This window comes from Akebia trifoliata, chromosome 5 (genome assembly GCF_017979445.1).
Source record: "Akebia trifoliata isolate Shusen 1 chromosome 5, ASM1797944v1, whole genome shotgun sequence".
NCBI lineage: Eukaryota > Viridiplantae > Streptophyta > Magnoliopsida > Ranunculales > Lardizabalaceae > Akebia > Akebia trifoliata.
The window spans coordinates 6,128,311-6,151,243 of NC_141379.1; the positions used below are offsets into that span (position 1 = coordinate 6,128,311).

At 32.5% G+C, this 22,933-nt stretch overlaps 2 protein-coding genes and 1 pseudogene across 3 annotated transcripts; 2 read left to right on the forward strand and 1 right to left on the reverse strand.

Moving 5' to 3' along the window:
- The first annotated feature begins 965 nt into the window (after positions 1–965).
- LOC147401259 (uncharacterized) lies at positions 966–3,712 on the forward strand. Its single transcript, XM_086441563.1, has 4 exons — positions 966–1,716; positions 1,918–2,304; positions 2,787–3,007; positions 3,339–3,712. Exons 1-4 carry the CDS (start codon positions 1,047–1,049, stop codon positions 3,585–3,587), a joined length of 1,527 nt encoding a protein of 508 aa, XP_086297689.1. The 5' UTR covers positions 966–1,046; the 3' UTR covers positions 3,588–3,712.
- Positions 3,713–10,396: 6,684 nt separating this feature from the next.
- On the forward strand, positions 10,397–11,354 carry LOC147401260 (E3 ubiquitin-protein ligase MPSR1 pseudogene; annotated as a pseudogene).
- Positions 11,355–18,878: 7,524 nt separating this feature from the next.
- Positions 18,879–21,043, reverse strand: LOC147401261 (myb family transcription factor PHL8-like). 2 transcript variants are annotated; one of them, XM_086442470.1, is made up of 6 exons: positions 20,426–21,043; positions 20,250–20,326; positions 20,087–20,144; positions 19,925–20,015; positions 19,758–19,827; positions 18,879–19,655 (listed from the first exon to the last, which is right to left on the reverse strand). In XM_086442470.1, the coding sequence occupies exons 1-6, from the start codon at positions 20,571–20,573 to the stop codon at positions 19,185–19,187; spliced, it is 915 nt and encodes a 304-aa protein (XP_086298596.1). In that variant the 5' UTR covers positions 20,574–21,043; the 3' UTR covers positions 18,879–19,184. The 2 variants fall into 2 exon arrangements, with proteins under 2 accessions (XP_086298596.1, XP_086298595.1); XM_086442469.1 differs by having other exon boundaries at positions 18,882–19,661; positions 20,426–21,027.
- Positions 21,044–22,933: the final 1,890 nt, after the last annotated feature.

The following is a 22,933-nucleotide window of genomic DNA, read 5'->3' on the forward strand; positions in this document are numbered from 1 at the left end:
GATTTTAATCAATTTTTTTTATTCTTATCGTGGATATCCTCACCCTTCGGATGAGTCAAATCAGGCGGTCACATGCACCGCCCTCTTGAAAAGTCCTACATGCACTATTTCTTCCCCACTATGGAAAAATGATTATCCCATTGGGCAATAAATTTCTAGGCCAAGTCTTTAGTGTTGACTGGTTGCTAGATTTCAATTAATTTTCAAAATCTAATTTTTTTTTTCTTATCGTGGGTATCCTCACCTTTCTGATGAGACAAATCACACGGTCATGTGGGCCGCCCCCTTGAAAAGTCCTACATGCATTATTTCTTCCCCACTGTGGAAAAATGATTATCCCATTGGGAAATAAATTTCTAGGCCACTCTTTAGTGTTGATCCTCACTAGATTTAGATCAAGTTTCAAAATCTAAGTTTTTTCTTTTTTGCTTATGGTGGGTATTCCCACCCTTCGGATGAGACTAATTACACCGTCACACGCCCCTCCCGCTCAAAAAGTCCTACGTGCAACAAGTTGAGTCGAACACTTGATCTACCCTTTCGGAGGAGCTTATCAAGGCTCGGCATGCCACTAGGCCAACCCCTCCGGGTTGAAATCTAAATTTTTCATATGCAATTAAGCGTGGGCTAATGATCTTTTTGTGGATTCTTTCAGCAATCAAACACACCCTAAATGGAAACACTGGGGCAATGGATTCCATATCCCCCATGGGTAGAATTTAGATACAACCAATATAAGTTAAACCAATAATAAATTGTGAAAAATTGAAAGAAGTTTGTCAAAAGATAATCAAAATATATTATAAGCCTAGGATTGTCTTATCTGAGGAAGTAATTCTAACTAAAAACTTCATGGCCCCACTCACAAACATTATGTTTCTTAATGAAGAGATGACTAACTTCCAAGTCAATCCCTCCCTATATATTTTCCATGTAGGTAACAACCAAGAAAGATTATAAAGAAGACTAAGGCAATCCCAACTGCCTCATAAAAATATAAACTTCCAAGTTAGTGTGGATAGAGATCATGAAACTTTGAGCTTGAGATGGCTTTGCTCGCAACATGTTGGTTTATCATTGAATATGTTCTCATCCCAGATGGATTCCGGAAATGGTATTGTTTGAGATTCTTCATTCATCCATCTTTGCTAATCTTCTGTCAGATCTTCCTTTGGATCAAGCTATTAATAAGTTGGATAGTATCTCATATTTTTCATCCTCTTCGAATTATTTTGTTTGCGAGTTTACGAGTGTTTAGATTTTTTAAAAATTATCTTATCCGCTTGTTTCAAAGTGAAAGATCGAATAATTGTGAAGTTTTACAAGAGGTTACAAATTGCGAAGTTATTGAAATTTGTAACCTCGCAATTTGTAACCCAATGCAAAGTATCCCCTTGTATTATAGTTATAGTGTTCCACAAATCCTAGATAAGCCAAAAAGTATAGTAGAAAATCATAGAAGAAATGGGTTCGATGAAGAGCAAGATAACAAGGAAGAATTAGTCCTCCATGTCACCGAGGTCATGGACATGGACATGGACGTGGATACGGATATGGATGAGTCTCCATCACTTTCATGGAACTTTGAGGCACCGTTCGTCGAAAGGGAAGTACAACATGACATAGAAGAGGAAGAAACTGATCCGTTCTACAAGAAATACATTGAGAGGATGAGGTGGTTCGATCTACTCAATTACGAGAGAACATGTGGAATAAGTGGGTATTCATTCATCACATTGTTCATGAATCATGCTTCTTAACAGTTACGATGGGTTCAATGTGTTAATATGTGTCGTACCATGTCATAGCATGGTTAAGCGCGTGTTTGACACTTTAATCCATTTGGTTTATGTTAACAAACAAACCTAATTAATTATATGTGCTAACATTTTGGTCCCCATAACTTGCTCAATGTAGGTGCAATCTTGAACAAGCAATTAGGGACTCCTACTTCAATGGAGAGCGTAGAGCCCATGGATTTCTCTCTTCCATTTTTTACTTGGAGCAAAGTCTCTAGAGGAAAGCTTTTAAAAAGCTTAGAAAGTGATTTTGAAAAGGTTTATGTAGGCCAGACATGTTTGTGTTGGGAGGCACTCCATCACCAATATAAAAAGGTTGAAGCACTTGTATGCTCAAGTTCTCAAGAGGGTCTCTTCTATGATAATGAGGTTGGAAATTTCCAAAAATTTCAGGTCTTGTTAGAGAGATTTATGGAAAATGAATGGGCAGAAGGAAAAAGGTTATGGAATTATGTTCAAGGAAGATTTTCTCTCAAAAGTCTTCTTCAAGTACCAAAGGTTTCAGGTATATTAAACCTTTCAATTCCTTGTATTTTCTCTTTTTATCTATAAACTAATATATGGCCATGTTTGTTGAGGTAATCATAATAGATTGCTGGTTCAATTGATCTAGACTTATAGGATCAATTTGGTTTATAAAATTTGTTAATCCTTATCCTTCTCAGATATCTACCTTTCAATTAGTTTTGATTTTCTAAGATTAATTAACTTTTTTATAAAAAATATATAGATTCAACCTCATCAATCTTGGTCCCAAGACTGATGATACATGCCATTTTTTCTACCATGCCCACGTCAATATATCCCTTTCCTTGGTCAAAGATACCCCTAAACTTCTTTTATTTTCTTTTAATGAAAAATATTGTTTAATTGCAACTTACTTATAGTGGTAATCTGTCCAATAAAATATGGACATTTTATTCTTTTCTTGTGCTATTGTAGATTAATATATATATTTCTTACATCATTGTTTTGTGGTCCTTCAAGACTACTTGGAGGAAGAAAAAGAAGGTATGAGAGGAGAGGGCATGAGAGCAAGAGAAGTGTTGAAAGCCATAGAGAAATCCATTTGGGCTTTTTGGGTTTTTATACAAACAGATAATAAAAAGTCTAGGTGGAAATTTGGAGGTCTTCTATGGCATAACCCACCAGTGGAAGACCCTAAAGATTTGGGGCTACTAGCTGACCTCACAAAGGGACTTCAAAAGGTATGTTCAAAGCAGTTATTTCTTCTTATTTACATGTAAAGCTTTTTGATTAGCTATATTAGTTAAAAAAAGAAAAAAAAAGACTTTAGACATCACTTTTTAAATGATGCCTATAGGAGTGACGTATAAAAGAAAGGTTTTGGACATCAATTTTTCAAACCCTTTCATTTACACATTCCTTTTAATTGCGATTATAACTGGCCTTTGTCGCATATGACCAAACCATAATTTAATGTATAACCGGAACACCTCCGACACTTTCACAAGATTATTCATTTCTAATTTTTTTCATTAAAAAAATTAATACAAGGTTGGTTTATATTTTTTGTAGAAGGAACTAATGTTGAAGGATTTACAAAGGAAGAAGAGATGTTGCTTGAAGAAAGCTAACCAAATTGAAGAGTCCCAAAGAAGTGAGATTTTGTATAGTATGATAGACATGAAACTTGTATCAAGAGTGCTCAAGATGTCTATGATTTCTACTCAACAACTCAAATGGTGCCAAGATAAGTTGAATAACATAGAGTTCAAAGAGGGGAAAGTTATAAGGCCTTTCACTAGTTGCCTTTTCCCTCCTTAGTCACAAAATCAAAGGTGATTCTCTTTCATCTTTCATCTTTGATGGAAGTTAGTGAAGCTCAATTCATGAAAACATATGTACATATTGGTCTTGTGTATGATAATTTTGTAAATGCAGTATATATAACCATGGTTTTAAAACTCGGTTTCACATCTCATCTCGTCCATGCCAGATACAAAATCGTCTTGAACGAGTTTTTCGATACGTTTGAGACGTATCGTTCAACAATGAGAAAAAATGAATGTGGGGTTTTACATCTCATCTGATACATTGGCTTGTCCGTCTGTCCATCTTGTTGATGCCTGACACCGAGACAACTCGGGCGATACATCACCCCCCTTCTCCAACTAGCATACCACATATTTTTTTTTTCTTGGATGATTTGACTTATACATCCTTCTAGTCTTGGTGTATCCTTGATAGATCCCCATGGGTTTTCCAAAAAGATGGCATACCCCTTGACTATAGTCTTCAATAAGATATTAATAAGGATGAACAAAATACTATTGTCTTCAATCTCTTATAAAAAACCTTGATCTACTCCCAAACCATAGAGGTTGAAGATAAGGTGATGACTTTTTCAAATTGAGAGAGAGAGAGACTATTTGGGACTGTAGTTTTATTGAAAAGGTGTATTCTAATACAATTTCATTTTTATAAACATACAAAACTTGGAAATCAAGTATCAAACACATTAAAAAAAAATTTCAGATGTTTCTTATAAAAGACTAATATAATCCTTAAATTTTAAGAAGGAACTTTGCGTGGGTAGTGGTATTATAGATGTTAGTTGATAAGTGTGGGGTTCCAACTCAAAATCAATTGGCAATGAGTGGAGAGGCCCTGGAACTTATAACGAGAGAGAGAGAGAATGCAATTTGTGTCCGATGAGGGACTAAACTCAACATTAGTCTTTAATTGATGCCACTTATAATTCCAATCTATGCAAAAATATCAGTTTTGAATCACAGTAAAGGAACAATAATTCCAGATTCAGGATAATAAGGACCGATCTTCTTGACTACCTTATATAATTCTCATATAATGGATGGTATAACTGTTGAGAAAAAGAGGAACAATTGAACCAAGAAATGAAACGAAACAAAACACAAATCACAAATCACGCATACAAACACATAATTTTATGTGGTTCCTTAAGATTGATTTTATTTAAATAATAGTATCAAAATAAAGATAGATTCTATTGGCACACCAAACATTACTTACAACACACTAATCTTCTGAAATTTAAAGTAATTTGCATATAGATTGGTAGTCTGTAAGTAAAAGTTGGTATGATTAAGTTGGAGTGCCCTCATTGAAAATCCACCCCGGTGATTGGACTATACAAAATCCAAATTACAATCATCCCCTCAGAGATTCAGCCGAAATGGGAACAAAATCTATTTTACAGAAATTGCAATCGTCCGAGCCTTGAATGTCTATCAATTTCTTCTTCATAATATTCCCATATTTGAATTAAATATCCAACAAAACTATAAATGAGATGTAAGACCATAGTTTGCTCCTGATTTGGTCAATGTTAGAATGTAATTTGTAAGTATTACTCAAATAGGAGGTACATCAGTTCGTGGAACAGATTTGAAGATGTATGTTATGCGTGAAATTAATAAGATATCTCCATATGTCATAGAAAAATATTTTCTTTACTAGCTTAGCAAGGAAAGTTCTTCATGCATCACTTTGTGGTATCCAAAAACATGATCTGATGCCACAAGGATGCGGAGGACAAAATTGTAAGAAAATATGAATTTAAAAAAAATCATTTTTCTCTATTGAATTTTAATTTTAAATTTGGGAGTTAGGCAGCCATGAATTTTCAACCTTCATGTTTTCCACTTATTTCATCAAAACGTCGTGAGACAGTTCGGTCCATATCTGGGGTGGGCGTCAGAGCATTGAGGGGACCTTACCATAGTATGAGAGGACCAGGAAGGACGCACCTCTAGTGTACCAGTTCTCGTGCCTAAGATAAATGCTAGGTAGCTAAGTGCGGAGCGGATAATTGTTGAAAGCATCTAAATAGTAAGCCCACCTCAAAATGAGTGCTCTACGTGAAAATTAAAAACTATGATAAGACCAAATCCATTTAATGATAGCTTATGTAGGTGGGCTTTGCAATAATGCCATATTGTAATTGGATTTGATGATGCCTTGGATATTAAAAGTTTTGAAAACCCATATACCACAGCCCATTCAACCATGCAATTACAACTATTAAACCAAATTGAAAATCCATTCTTATTGACTAAAGATGATTCACAAAGTTACCGAGTAGGAGTAAACTTAAGAGAGTTGCCAAAAGCTAAGAAGAAAAGTTGTTTGATATTCAATGGGGAAAACAAAAATCATCATCATCATCTCTGCCTTATTCCAAATATTATGGCGCAAGTTAGAAAATCAATTTTTTTTTCCAGAACGAAATTAGATGTACATGAATCACACCTTAGTCTCTTTTTTTTTGAAGCATGACATCTCTGAGTCTAGCGGGCCAACCATGGTCCATTAAGTTTTGCCCAACTCATAGGACAATCTTATCCATCAAAACTACCCTCTAAGTGTCACGTTCCATCCAACACCCTGTTTCGTGATACCATTTAAATAGTTATATTGTTGTGGGGGGGCATATAAAGATTTAAAGTCAGGACCTGGGGAGAATACTCAGTCCCTCCTTACCATCTTAACTAACCCCCGGTGGGTGAATCGCACCTTAATTATTCCAAGTAATATTGTCATATAGCATGCTTTTCAGGATCAGTCCATAAAATGTTTGGCCCAAACTTTATCATTTTTTGAACTCGACTCACTTTTCATATAGATTTGTCAAGAGTCGGCCAAACCTTGATGTTGATATGTTAGGTGTGCCACATGTATCGTTCCCTGGAATATTTGACGGGACAATTAACGCTGGGTCAATATCTTTTAAGTCAACAAATTTATTGAACATTTACAAATCTAGATCTAAAAGCATATCCAAATGAGCTCATCTTCACCAAATTCTTGTAATATTTGCTCTGTTTTCTTGTTCAGAGAGTTTGAGACGATCACCAAACATTTGGTCCAAAAGTTTAAGATCTGTTGAACAAATTTTTGTTCCCTGTCCGATTCTTGATGAAGTTATATTTATTTAGAGAGTCGAGATAATCTGACTTCCCCACGTGACAGACTCAATCGACTCTCCTAATGTGACAAGTTCAGGAACCGTGAATCTGTTTTTTTTACGCCTTGGGACACATTTTTTCCTCGGGATACACATTTTTATGGGAAAATGCAGTTTTGTATCCCTAGGTGTTCAGATCCATGGTTTCTTGAACTTGTCACATCAGGAGAGTTGATTGAGTGTGCTATGTGGGGTAGTCAGTTTATCACGATTTATTTATTTATTTTAGCTTCCTCAATACAAGTTCATCTTGATTTTTCTTGTTTATTTATTATGATTGTTAATATGTTTTATATTTCCCTATAAAAACTATAGATAATAATAATAATAATAATAATGATAATTGTTCCCTATCATGTGAAGCCACCATCCCTGACAGCATCCTCTCATCTCTTCTGATAATGAAAAAAGTTGAGGTATCTCCCATACTCTCTAAGTACGGTCTAGAAAACTCATGAATCTATATGAAGAAATTACTAAAATGGTTATGTATTTTATCAAAATTATTAAATCAGCCATACTTTTTCATATTTATGAAAATGGTTATATATCTGATTTCATAATTTTCTTTTACAAACACGGTTATCTAATGTAGGACGGTCAATGGATTGGGTTCAAATTGATTTGATACCATGGTTTTAAAACTTGTTCGAGACCGAGACGTATTGTCTAAGTTAACTTGGTATCGGAGTTGAACGAGACCAACTCACAAGTCATTTTTTTTTATACTGAGATTTAATACCTCACATTCAATTTTTTGATTTTTTGGAGCAAGACATCGCAAATGTATTGGAAAACTCATCCGAGACGACTTGGTATCAGGTTGAACGAGACGAGACGCGAAGCCGAGTTTTAAAACCGTGCTTGATACTAATTCAATTAATAAGGAAATTATTAGAACTGAATCTTACGAGATTTATCATTTATAAGTTCAAACCCAATCCAATGTGTGATGTATTATTTTGGTTCGGATTTGATCCAATTCAAAAAATCAAAAAAATTTTTTTTTTTTTTGCTTGATTCTATTACAACCCAAATATATATGTGCAAATTCAGTGACACATGAAGAATGACTCGTGGAAAAAAAATGATCTTGGCCTTATAAACACGAAATCAAATGGTCGAATTTTATCATTAGGTTAAATATCCTTGAGATGTATGTTATCAAGATACATATAAATCTCGACTGTTGGATTTCATGTTTACACAATCAGGATCATGTGTTTTCTCACGAGACATCGGAATTTGACCCATGTACAATACCTTTAGTTATTCTTTTTTTATAACAAACTAGTTTAGTTGGTAAAATCTTTCGATGATGATAACAAAGATTTATGTTCAAATCCCAACAGTACCAAGTTATTGAATTTTTTTAAAACAGGGTTACCAACCTAAAAGATAACAATAAAAGTAAAAGTATTTTAATATTTGTGTGATGGTAATTTTGTAAATATTAAAAATATCATTAGTATTTTTGTAAAATATTTTAGGGTAAATTCCCAAATAATTATGTCAATATTAGCAAAATTTTGAAAATACTTTTGTAATTATTTGGGAATTTATACAATATTTAAAACATTTAATATCCAATTATCAAAATATTCTTAACTTTATAAATTAAGATTAACATCTAATAACCAAAATATCAAAATATCTTTACCTTTATCAATTAAAGCTAAAATAATTAAACTTATTATTAGAAATAGAAAAAATATTAAATATAGTAATAAACATTACTTGAAAATCAATTTTTTTTCAAATTAGTTTTGTGAAGAAAATATCCAACAACAGATCTTAATTGTTATAAAAAAGAAAAAAAAGAAAAAAGGTAGAAATGAGAGCAATGTCCTCCCTTAAAGTAACACGTGCATCTCACATGCAGAAATGCCAAGGATTACGGACACAAATCTTTACTTAAGCTTCCAATAAGTCCAACATTCCAAATACTTGAAATTCTAAGGGTCTCTACCATTGTTCAGGCAAAATGGGTGGGAAAATAAATTTTCATTCCATATATACTTTTTTTCTTAGAAAATATTTTTATTCAAAAGCAATATTTGCCTTGAAAGGAAAATGTTTTCCACCACACGCTTTAGATAATGAATTTCGTCAAGTTCCACCCAAAAGCTAAAGACACTGTTTTTTCTATTTTTCTAAATGGTGAAAATCATTTTCTGAATACATTTGAACCTCTATTATCATTTTCCCAGATATTTCTAACTCTCTTCAAAGTTTTTTCCATAATGCAGAACTGATTCTATACAACATTAATTGGATAACTATCTCACTTCCTATCTCATCTCAGACCAGACCTGATTCTAGGGATCGACAATTTTCTTGATAAGCAACATGGACTAAAAGTCTAGAACCAGGCATCTTAATAATTGAGTGATTAAGCTAATGAGAAATTTAATAGAGTTTAAATTTGAGAGATGAAGATTTCGCACTTGATTTCATGTATGAGGTGTCTATTTATAGGTTCTAGAGGATCTTTGGTTCCATAGCTCATTTCTTGGATTTAAAAAGGGTCAGATTTAGGTTTAATATGAGTATATCTATACTCATAATCAAAATTTTTTTATTCAGATCTAAATCTAATTCAGATCTTACTAATTAAAATTATATTTGAATCATTTTATTTTTATTAAACTCGAATATAATTCGATCGAATTAATTAATTGAAGTAAGATAATTTCAAATCGTTTAAAGTTATTTAAAAAAAATTGTTAAATATGATCAAAAAGTAACTTAAAACTTTTTCATTTTTGGAGAGAGATCTTGATCATTGTATCTAACACTTGTTAATTGAAGAAAGATAATTTAAAAGATGTAAAACAACAACTCACAAAATAATATATCATTCAAATCTAGATAAATATAAGGATGAATTTGTATCTTACTCGGGTTAAGGATATCAACTGATATTCAACCCATTTTTTAATTTAGATATGCTTGTAGGAAATTCCATTAAGATCGGATAACTCGAATTTCAAATAAATTTCAACCCATTTTAAGCCCTGCTGTCCAATCTCTTATTTTCTTTTTTGAACACCACGTGTCATAATCTTGAGATCTTGGGTTCAGAAAAAAAAATTAAAATCTTTTTTTTTAAATCTGTGTTCGGTTGGATGGAAATTGAATGATTGTTGACCTCCAGCAATCCAACGTAAGAATTTTTTATATGTATATGACGTGGCACTTTCTCAACCGTCAATCCAAACTACAGGAAAGAAGTACCACAGAGGATCCGCATTCAATACAGGAGGCCTCATGTGATAGGCAGATTCCGCATTCTATCAGAGAAAAAGAAAATAGTAAATCTCGAGGAGTAACCAGTGCCCTCAGTACAAGAATAGTAAATCTCGAGGAATAATCAGTAGTCAGTAATAGTGAGATGTAACGTGTCACGAAATGGATACCGTAAGCCAAATAGCTAACCAACTCTATGAGGTAAGAGATTTCCCCATAGAAAATATCTATATATTTTAATAGTGAGAAGTATTTTAATTTGATTTTGATTCGATTGATAGATAGATAAACATCAACAGCACTATATTCTAGATTTTTCCACAACCTTCCTGTGGGCGCTTCTCTTTATATTTTCGTTCTTCTCTGAAACCTCGAATCTCACTCATTCTTTCTCTCTCTCTCTCTCTCTCTCTCTCTCTCTCTCACATAGTTTCGATTTCTTCTTTACTGATCTTCCATTAATGGCGTCAGATTCATCTTCTGAAACTTCATTTCTGGAACAAGTCATAAGTTCCAGAAACAGAGATCTCTCATCTTTACTTCCTTTCATCTTCGGTTTCTCAAACTCCCCAAGAACAGAACCCAACGATCCAAACCAAGAAACAGAACAAATGAACGATCGGATCGTACTTATAAACCCTTTCACTCAAGGTATGATTGTTATAGAAGGAAATCGAAGCTTGGATGCTCTGCTTCGTGAGGTATCCAACAAAGAAGGTCCACCACCAGCTTCAAAGGCATCGATCGATGCGATGCCGAAGGTGTTGATAACAGAGGAAGATAGAGATGGAGAGTGTTCGATTTGCTTGGATGGATGGGAAGAAATTGGTGGGGAAGCAAGAGAGATGCTTTGTAAACATAGGTTCCATTCGAATTGTATAGAGAAGTGGTTGGGGATTCATGGGTCTTGCCCTATTTGTAGGTTTAAGATGCCTTTTGATGAAGATGAGTGTAAGAAGAGAAATGAAGAAGAGAGGGAGAGAGGGAGAAGAGGTGAGAGAGAGATTTGGGTGAGTTTTTCTTTTAGTGGTAATAATAGAAGAACTTCAACTGAATCTGATTCTTCTTCAAATCCTCCACAAGAAGATGTTGGCTTTGTTGATGAGTCCTCAAACAATTAAGAAATTTATAGAATTTTTTTTTTTTTTTTTTTTGGATGTATAGAGAAGTTATTTTCCATTTTTCTTTATATGAATAAGTGATTTTTTTTTTCTCTTCCATTAAGATTAGGGTTTTCATAGAGGTGAGAAAAGTTTGTCCCCCCCTCCCCTTCTTATATATTTATTTATTAATTTTTAATGTATATGGTGTAAGTGGAGAGATAATGTTGATTTAAAGGTTATCTTCATGTGGCATTAGATCATTTGATAAGTTTTTTTTTTATTATTCTTGGTTTAAAGGTAATAAAATGGGTTACATTAATCATTGCATGTTTCAAAAGTATTGAAAATTTATAATTTATAATTCATGCTCGAAATTTTTTTATAATATTTTATTAATTTTAAAATATTAAAAATTATATAAATTTTATTGATTTGATCGTCGGAATATTTTTATTATGAAATTATTAATTTTATTTAAATAAATTTATTTAATTGTAAAGTTTAGGATTCATATCGCTATTAGTTTAATGGATGTGATTTGCCTTTTTTACCTTTGAAGAAGTGATTTTCCACCCTCACTTAATATTATTCTCTCATAATTGTCGACATCGAAATTAAAAATTCAACATGTTAATTTTTGACAATTTTTCAAGTGAAATCAAACCTAAGATTCATTTTTCTTTAGAAGTCATCATCGCGTGATCATTTTTTCAAGCATACGGGCCTAAGTGGAGATGATTGCAACTTCCATTAAGGTCATGTATTTTGTTAATTTTTTTATTTAATTATAAATAATTTGACAATCTTATACAAAATTAAAGATGATCATAAATTAAAAGATTATTGTAAATGACATGTAATGAGTTGATAATATAAGGTTATTTTTGAAAAGTGATAAAATTTAACAAGTCAAGTAATCGAATAATTATTTCGACAACTGTAATCCAACATCTTTAGGGAAAGTTATTTTAAAAATTAATCGAGATTGAGATGATCGGTCTGATATCATTTTTTATCGAGAAAAATTTTCAGTGTCAATCATCCTTCACATTGACTCATCAGAGATTTCATATGATGAGTCCAATAGTACGAGAAAAATGATTTGAGTTTTAATAATTTAAATATATATTATTTAAATTGAAATATGATTTCGAGCATCTTTTAATTCACTTATTTTATAATAAAGAAAAAGATTATAAGTTTTAGAATATAAATATGTATTATTAATAAATAATTTTTAATCAAGGTAAATGACTTATCTCATCTAAGGTAAGATGTTTGGTGAGTCAACTCGGGTAACGGAAGAGATGGAATACTAGGTATTAAAACCATGTTAGCTAGTGACTCACTTTACATACTTGTTAAATGAGGCGAGATTTGATAACAACTTAAATTAAATAAAACAATTTTAATAAGATACCAATAAGTACGCATCGTGAAGTTGAAGTGTAGTCCAATTTACTTTATTAAACTTATATTCTTATCGACAACAACATACATTTGCTTTTTCTTTGGGCATGTCGTCGATGGGCCAACCTAGAAAAATATATCACATAAAAACATAGAAAAATAAGGACATTGATGATGGCTAGTGTCCTATTTCAAGTTCACAAGATTCTGTTGGATCAAGGAATTCGTTTTCAAGTACAAAGGAAATTTTTAAAAAATTAAATTCCATTATTTGATTGCACTTTAGAAAATGTCCTATTGTGAGAGGATAAAATTAGGATATAGGAAAATCAATTTGTTGTCGGTGGGAAAACATTTTACCTCTTAAGGTGGAAAACGAATTTTAGGAAAAATGCATAATCATACACATAAAATCATATTTTTCAAGAGAATCATTTTTCCACTTATTTTCAATGCCCAAACGTGCAAACCCGATGATATATGTCTTGCCATATTGTAGTACAACTTTATATAAAGTGAATGGTAAATAATGATTTTATTTGTAAATCCCAATATTTAGGATAAGACGTAAATGATGATAATGGTAGAGTGCAAACTATAATTAATGGAAAAGGGTAGGGCTTGAAGATGAATGGTTTTGACTTTTGGAGAGGAAATTCAAGGTTTTTTTATTAGAGATTGAAGAAGAGGGCATTTAAGTTATTTCTCATTAATCAATGAGAGAAGGCCCAAGTCAAGGGACAATGTCATTTGCTCGAAAACATTGACTATCTCAAATATCCACCAAAATGCTTACATGTTCCCTCGACGTCGATCTTATCCAATAGACAAATGTGTAAATGACTTCATTACCCTTTTCAACCTGAAATCAAAAACCTAAAATTAGTCATCTTCAACCTCATTTTCAATTTTAAGATCATCTTTTAACCTTTAAATCTAAAGAACAAGATAGGATTCTATAGTAGAAGATGACGAATTTTTTTATGAAAAATTATAAGATTTTATATAAGGGATTAAGATAATGTTCAAAACTATGGATTGAAGATGAAGTTAAAAAGATAAAACAATTAATTTTCTATAGAAGTTTAAGAACTTAGAAGATGAATATTTTAGAGGAAAAAGAAACTTTTGAGTTACAAGTTGAAAATGAGGTTATTTAGGCCAATTTTTATTCGACTAAAACAAAGAAAAGGTCAGGGGGCATGTCATCAGTTGAAAAAACATGGGTATCTCAAATTAAAATTAATATGCAAGGGTATCTCAAATCGCCAAAAAAATTGAGTGGGGGCGATTGACCCCATACTAGCTTTTCTCTTTATTCAATAATGTGCAACTTCTTCATAATGTAACCATCTTAAGAAATTTATCTGATTCTCTCGAAGATTTTGCCCTCTATTTGTGTTGTCTATTTCTAGCTTTCATTTTCAAGCATAACATGTACCACAACCTAGTAGGGATGGTATCGATAAACCCCAATAATAGTCGTTATCATCAAAGTTTTATCCTGAAGATTTGAGGTTAGATAATTGAATCTTGTTCCTTCATTCACTATGTCCAAAGCCACATATTCTGCTATTGAAAGCGTTTTTGGAACCTTCAACTTACATATTCTTTCGTCTTATTGAATGTGTTAATTTTTTTTTTCCCCTACTTTTTCCACTCATCCATTTTAACATCCACATTTTGCTTCACTCAACTTATTAATATGATGCTTTTTGAATGCCTAACATTCAGCTACATAAAGCATAATTAGTCTTAATTTTATCTTATAAACTTTTTATTTTTTTCTAGTTTAATCGATATGCTTTGGTCCCGACATACCTCCAATTTAACTATTTATTTATAATTCTTTGGACAACAACTTCCTTAAGCTCTCCATCCTTTTAGCAACTCTAACGGGCTCTTTAAAGTCAGTTGGTTCTCTATTTTAAAGAGTGAAAGGTGAAAAAAGGATCTCTAAGATACTCTTTAAAATCTACTCGTTACATGTAGAGAGCTTCAAAGACAAGTTATAAGTTAAAAAAAAAACTAATAATATAAAACTTGACAGATTTTTAAGATTTAAAAAAAAAAAAAAACCTTTCCTTTTAGATTTCAGTGGCAATAAAACACCTCCTTTTAGATTTCATGGAAAACTTCAAATTTAAAATAAAAAACAAAAATTGAATTTGATCCAAGGTGTTGAAAATGAATGGTTATTGAATTTCCAAAACTTAAAATTAAAATTCAATGATGAAAAATAATTGTTCTTTGATTTTTTTTTTTTTTTAATTCTTAGAATTTCGATCTTTATAAGTCTAGGCAATATGTGAGCTCACAACCCTTAGTAAGATTTGACTAGGTTTTAACAAATATTTATTTATAAAGTAAAATAATATTAAATATTAATAATAGAGAAAGAAGTGTTGAGTGGAGTTGGGCTCAAAATTTACCCTTAGTTAAATTAAAATAACTTGTGTTACCATTTTACAAAAGATGTTTTTTACTTTAGTTAATACTGTTGGAGATGCTTTTATGTATATTAAATCCAATATTACAAAAATGGTCATTTTGGGTTATTTCCAAACTTTTTACTAGATACTCTTGTTTATGGGTATCGATAAACTCTACGTACTCGGTCTCAATTCTACTTATTCTATAGCCTTAGCTAGACTCTAACACCACTTTCCATAATTCTAAGTTTCAATCGACTCACTCTTTAGTCCATTCGATTAACATGTACAAAATGACGCCGTGCCATTGAATATGAGCAATCACTTCATGTATACTTAAAGCAAACAAATATAAACTCAAGTCGATAATATTAATTAATTCTAATTGGGAACTCATTTGTTTCCTCTCTATCTCCTTTCACGACAGTCACAACCCTCTTGTACGTGTCATTCAGAACTCGTCTTTATTTCAATACCGCCCAAGTTATCTCTCTTGGTATTATTTGGTATGCTTTATGTGAATTAATAAAAGTTATACATTTTTTAAACTTTTTTCTCAAAATTTTATCTATTATTTGTTCAAGTAAAAAAAAGATTATCTTGATAATTGATCTATATAGCTACTTGACACAAAATCAAATTGATTCTCTGATACATATACAGACCTCTACATTGTAGTAAGAATCGAAGATTAATTCTCTACTTGTTGTTGAAAATTTCCTGACGAGCCCATCTCTAATACATATTTTATATCTTGACGCACTTCTACATCGATGAGAGGTGAGATGTCCTAGCGTTTAATTTGTACCACGACCCATTCCCACATTAGGACTTGAGCATTTCCCATTGCCCATGCACAAAATACATCACCTGGTCATACTGAATTATCCAATCCTTTGAGAAAAGCTTCATCAACTCATACTGTTTTACGTTAATAGTCTAATTTCTCATTGAGTCAAGGACACATCGTGGAACATTCATAGTAGGATACCGCAAAGTTTCCACATTGGCGATTAAACATAAAAAAATTTGGTTGCACAACATGACATCACAACATGAAAAAAGCCCATAGTTAACGTCTCAAGCCTGTCAAATTTTTTGTTTCGACGGGTTGCAACTGTCAAATTAATGGAGGATGAGGATGGCTCTATGCATTGAATTTGAGAATATCAAAATTTCAACGGTCACGGGCTGTCAAAATTTGATTTCTAATATTCGTGGACCTTTACCCCTCGAATTTTCCAATTTTCATGTTGTGCAAGAAAGATCCATCCTCATGGGACCCATTTACAATCATAATAAAAGAAGGTTGAAGAATTAGAATTATCTTTACTAGTATAATGAGAGAATTAGTGTTTGTTTACACAAAAATTTGAAAGATAAAAAATACCCATACTTTTATATTTAATCTCATTATTTATCAAGGTCATTTTTGTCAAAATGAATATAATTTCAATCCCACGACCTCCTATAACGATGTTATATTCTTATTTGTTTTTTTTTTTTTTTCACTTTCAAAAATTACAAAAAAAAAAAAAAAAAAAATCATTTTTACTATTTTATTCTCAAAATCACATTAATTAATATTTAAAAGAGTCGTGTTGGAGTAACATTGAAATTGACACCGTTTGAGACATTGGTGTGCACAGAATCATAGATGCTTCTCACTCGTAGCTCAATGAAAATCATCTTATGGTTCTATAGGCACATCCACGTCAGCAATGTCCCAAACGATGTCAATTTCAATGTTACTTCAGCATTTTCTTATTTAAAATTATTAAAAAAAAACTTTATAATATATTAAATAATAATATGATATTGTTGAGTGTATATTTTCCTCTACTTTTGAGTGCGTTATATCCCTATCCGTGACCTATATTCATTGTTCTCCCCTTCTCTAATAGATTGATATTTTGGACTAGTTGATTGGTTAACATATATAAAATTAGATTTTCTATTTTTTTTAAAATAATTATAAAAGAAAATTTTAAATCAGGTACAAATGCTATTTTTTTGTAATACGTGGGTTTGCACATACTTCCTTCTAGTTGTTTATAATAAATTTAGGATTTGGACACATTTATCTCAAGACTGGAATCAATGATTTAACAAACCAATAACTTACTCCACTCGTGGGGTCATTATATCCATAATATTTTCAACGATTCAGTCGATTGAGTCATTCTCAATATTATGAGCATCGCCACAATAAATCGGTCTCTTCTAACACATAAAAGAGTTGATTGAATCAACTATCAAGATCAATAGTTCGGATTTTCTAAATTCAATTAAACCATTTATTTTTCAAACATTAAAATTATTATAATGGATTTTTTTTTAATTTTTATGCATGTCGAATGAGTCAACTGACCTCTTAGAGCACCATATCTTGCCTAAATCCCTTGGGTACATGCACACAAATCAGGTGAGCCAGTATAAATCCTTAGAGTCATGCCGGAGTGAGTTCAAACTAGAACCTCATATTGCACTTCATGACGTAAAAATAAATAGGAACCATAGATGTTTCTCACTCGTATATCGATAAAAAGCATCTATGATTCCTACCCACTTTCAAGTCATGAAGTGTGTGATATGAGGTTCCAAGTTGAGGTCACTTCAGTATTATTCAAATCCTTATGGGTGACTAATGAGGGGACTTGAACTCAATATCTCTCTCTTTTTAGAAGAAGGCCCTGACCATTACGCTAAACACTCAGTTTAATGGATTGGATTCTTGTGATAATTATCTCACGGATATCTATGTGACGTGATAATATGACATTCCCCGTTAACACATGCCCCCCTACACCCTCATCACATAACGTTAGATTATTTGCCTCGGGATACACAAGAAAAATTCATGGTTATGTGTATCCCAAGGAAAAAAAAGATCTACGGTTCTGTGATGGGGGCATGTGTCAGAAGGGGCGTTAGAAAATCATTACACTTTTTGGGTTAATGCAAGTTTAGACCAAAGTTTTAAGACTGGTTGAATCAACTCAAAACATGATGGTTGATTTCAAGGTGACACGGCTCCGCAACTCCGTGGGACCAACTCAGTAAATCGAACTGGCAAATAATTGGGCCAACTCATTAACTGTGCAGAGTTAACCCAAAAATGATCCAACTATACATTGAGCTCAGTGTGATGTTGTCACAAAAAATCAATTGATTATCAAATCTATATTAACAAGTACCTACAAAAAGTAGATTAAAATCCTAAATGGGAATATGTCCAGACCATTAGATTATCCTTTCATATATACAAAATATAAATTTTTTCAAAATTTCCATTTATTTATTGAAAAATACACAAAAACATTGATGCTTTTCATGGAGATACAAGTTTTAAACATTTTTTTAATATAAGATTTTTAAATATCTTTTAATTTTTAAATGACATTATTTTAATATTTTTCCATTTTTTTTAAAATAACAATCCTTGTATAATGGCATTATACTGTTCATACTGCTATAACATAGGACATGTTTTTGGTTTTTTTTGGCTTATCGTGGGTATCCCCACCCTTCGGGTGAGACTAATTCCACATTCAAATATACTGCCCCCTCGGAAGGTTCTATGCGCAATTAGTTGAGTCGAGGGTCAGCTGGACCTTTGAAGGTAGCTCCAAGGAATTCATTGCTTCATGGGGTTTCGAACACTTGACCTACTCTTCCTAAGCAGTTTATCAAGACTCGGCTTGCCACTAGGCCAACTCCTTAGGGTTACTTAGGATATAATATGAGTCACAATCCTGAATGGTAACGTCCCTATTCCTATACATATGGTGTCTAGGATTGATGTGTTTTAAGCTCCAACCAAAACGTGCGACATAGACTCCATTCCTATCCTAATGGAACGGAGCACCTTACTTGATCTTCATTCATATAATACTTTGAGAGAGAGAGAGAGACGGAGAGACGGAGAGAGAGTCCATCCTTGCTATATTTATATACACACAATATATATATGTATCCTGATATATACTATACTTTAAAAATACTTAAGGACCAAATATATATAAAAAACTACACATATTATAAACAACAGAAGATCAATCTCATCTCAGATAAGTACCCAAGTCCATGCTGCAGCTGTATAGAATTATATGAACTTGAACTCATATGTCTCAAATGCATCTTATACAAGTACCTGGAGAGAAGATTTCATCCACCAATCTGCTTCAAAGACTCTAATCAAACAGCTTAGATTCCCCAATCTTCAATCCTCTTCACTCTGATACTTGGTGTTGAGATCAATCTCCTTTGATAACCCAAACTTTCTTAACTGTTCAACATGTTTCTCTTGATGGGGTGGTGATCTCTTAGTTGATGTCTCATCAGAAATGGTGCTCCCACTTCTCTTCCTTCCCATAACATGGTACCTTGAACTTGTATCGCAAATGCTGCTTCGATACGGAGCAATCTCATTGGTGTCTCCACTATGAATCTTTCGTGCCTTCTCATCCATCCTTCCAGAGCTTTCGAAAGACGTTAATGAACTATCCATGGAGCAATCTTTGCCACTAATCAATCTCTTCCCTACAACTTTCGAGCTAATTTCTGTTATCCCAGAGATGGGGGAACTCGGGCACATGGGTGAAGAATTATACCCACTTAGTGCATCTTGTGCTTTCTTTAGTATCGAATGTAAATACTCTCCTTGAGCTTCAATTCGTAGCTGTAAATGCTTCTGCACCTAAGGAAGAATTAAAAATGTATTATTAATGGGTATTTATCGGTCGAAACAAAGATGATTTTCATTGTTTAAAATGGGAATGGGCTTGTTAATTACCTCAATTTGTTCATGGAGTTTCTTTTGGACTTCCATTTGCATATGTAGAGCTTGAGCTATCTGTAAGCTTCTGAGAGATGCAATTCTTAATAAGTAAACGACTTTCTTACTAACAATGTGTGCTAAATTAATGAAACCAAAGAACAAAATTGATCTTCATCTCTTACTCATTAATTGGTGTGTGAGTTCTACCCATGATTTCCCCATTAGTATGGCCAACGCTAACCTCACTCTCACTGTAATTTACGTCTGTGGAATCTGTTATGAAATCATGTCAAGACCCAAATGAGAGAAATGTGTAAGAAATCTATAGAGAATATTTATCTTACCTTCTTGTTCATTGTCATTGTAGGTTTCTGATTGTTGGTTCTTCCCAAGTCTGTATTTCTGCAAAGTAGAACATTTATTTATAAATAAAAAAAATGCTTATATGTCCTTTTAATTGTATAATAATGATAGATGAAGTAGGATTCTTCATTAACAGAAAAATGCCTGTAAATGGCTCTTCAAGTGGTACAAAGTCAGTCCTGGAATACCCATAACCCCCATCAGACTCCTTGGTGTTGCTTCTGCTCAACAATTAAAACAACACAAAGATTCAAATTTCATGAAAAAAATAAACTTTACATAGAAGAAAATTAACCTTGTATGCATATATATAAACTTACTATCTGCCCCTCCAAGTTGAGTCACAGCTTCGACAAATTGTTGGTGAAGCTCTGGAGTCCACTTTAGCCTAGGCTTTGCATCAGTAGACAGAACAAAACCCATGTCTTGGTTTTGCATTCTTTGCAGACCCAATTCAGATTTCTGCATTATAGAAACAATTCTTGGATTCCTATTTATAGATCTGCTTTAATTGTGTGGGAAGTTGTGGTTCTCTTTATAATATGATGTCTTGGTTGTCCTGTCCACAGTTCTCACATCATATTTGAACATAGAAGAATATATGGAATGAGTTGTGGTTCTTCCTTTCTCCCATTTCCCACTCCATATCATCTTTTTCAATTCCTTTTGACTTGAAAGGGAGGGAGAATATCTGATGCAGCAAAAACAGAAAAAGTAACACAGTTCAATTAAGTCTCAAAAGCAGAGAAAAGAGGAAAAGTGTATAAATTGTTTTTCTCCTTCTGTTTCCCCACTTTGCTTGATCCCTTGCTTCATTAAGGAGCCCCACCATTATGAATAATGGGTGCAACTTTTCTCACACAGTGAGAAGCTTTGAAGAAAATTAATGGGTGTGCTTTATTTGATCTTTGTAAGTGAAGGATAAAATCAATGAGTTCTCTTCCTTCTTTTTTTTCTTTTTTTCTTTTTTCCTTTTTTCTTTTTATATATATTTTTTTTGAGGAGGGCGTGAAGAGGTTGGCAGATTCTTTTTCTTCTTTTGGGGATGAAGGAATCAAAGAATCTAGTTATTAGATCTTAAGACAAACTTATCCTAATATTAATAAATAAATATATAGCTAAACAATAGTGGATGAAGTCAGTTCATTTAATAAAAATTTAAGGACTAATTTCCATTGTGATCAGTTTTCTGCTTTTTGTAAAGGGAACCACAAGAATCCCTATTTTTAGCAAATTATCAAATGAAATAGTCGAACACGTGGCCTTTACCCAAAGGGTTCAATAAATCAATCTGATCGAGCCGTGCAAAGTTGTTCATAAAATTAGATGGTTATGACTCACATCCATGTATTTATACAGAATCCATTTGTTTGCATTTATTTTATTTCATCACATAATGGAATTTTTAGATCAAACTATATGGAAAAGGTCTTGATACCAAAAAAGATAAAATACCCATTATCTTAATCAAAGAAGCATTACTGAAGAATGGAATTTAAGATTCAAATTTAGAAACTATGAAAAAAGATTTTATTACATTTCTCTCAATTTGAATTACCCAAGTGCATATTTCATTCCTCTCCAATTGTTACAGGTTAGCATATGAAACACATAATCACCAAACTGTTCGATCTTCCATAAATCATCGAGGGGATTCAGTTACCATTAAGGGTTTTGATATTTGACACCAATATATGAGCTACGGATTAACCATGTAATCAAAAGGTTCATTATAATTTCTGGTTTGCACACTTTCTTTTTAACATTAAAGCTACCAATATGTATCGGTCGGTCTAAAATTTCAAAAATAAGCAACAAAGTCAAGAAATATATTCCAAAGCGATTTCTAACTTTTCGTCTGTAACCCATATCTTAAAGAAATTGAAAGAGAAAAAAAAAAAAAAGGGTAACAATGGCCAACAAAAAAAATCAAAAAAGTCGATTAGATCAGATCGATCAATGCATTTATTGGGTCGCGTTCATGATTTTGATCACCGGAATCAGAATTTAATGATTGCTCTTCAAAGTGCTGCCATCTCAGTGCCATACATTCGCTTGGTCTGCTGCATTGAGAAACACTTTCAATGATTCAAAAGTGATAAAGATCAGATACTAAGTATCATTAAAAACTAACTTAAAGAATAGTACCATATAACTAATGAGAGAATTTTCGTCATCGTAACGTAATTATGATTTCAAATACTGTGTTTTCTGTTTCAACAAACACAGCTTTATTAACATATTAGTTATTTGACTCCATATTTTACAATATAACTAGAAGAAAAGGGATCAGAGTATGTGACTTTTTCTTCTACATTGGAGGATTTCATCATTTGAATAAGATAGTTATTCTATTAATTATTTGGATGTGTACTGTATATAAACGGTTTGAGTGCTCTTGATCAATCATTATGTATTTATCCTTTTTTTTTAGAGATTCTATTGCTGCACCAACTTTTGCTAACGCCACCCCAATTCATATGAAAATCACCAAATAATTAGCACACATCTTTGGGTAGCATTAGTAAAAGTTGGTGTGGCAGTAGAAGCTCTCATATTTTTTTCATTGGTAGCTGGCATTACATTAAATAGTATAGGTGAGTAGAGCCCCCCAATCTGATGGATCTCACCATGAATATCTCTAGGTTAAAAAAAAAAAAAGGAGAGATTTTACTGGCACACCAGCTTTTACTTACAACATATCAATCCGTATGAAATTACATCGTTATCTACATATAATTTAGTGTGTTATAAGTAAAAAAAATTGGTGTGTTAATAGAAGCTCTCTAAAAAAATGATCCAAACCATCTGAAGTTTATCAATCTTAT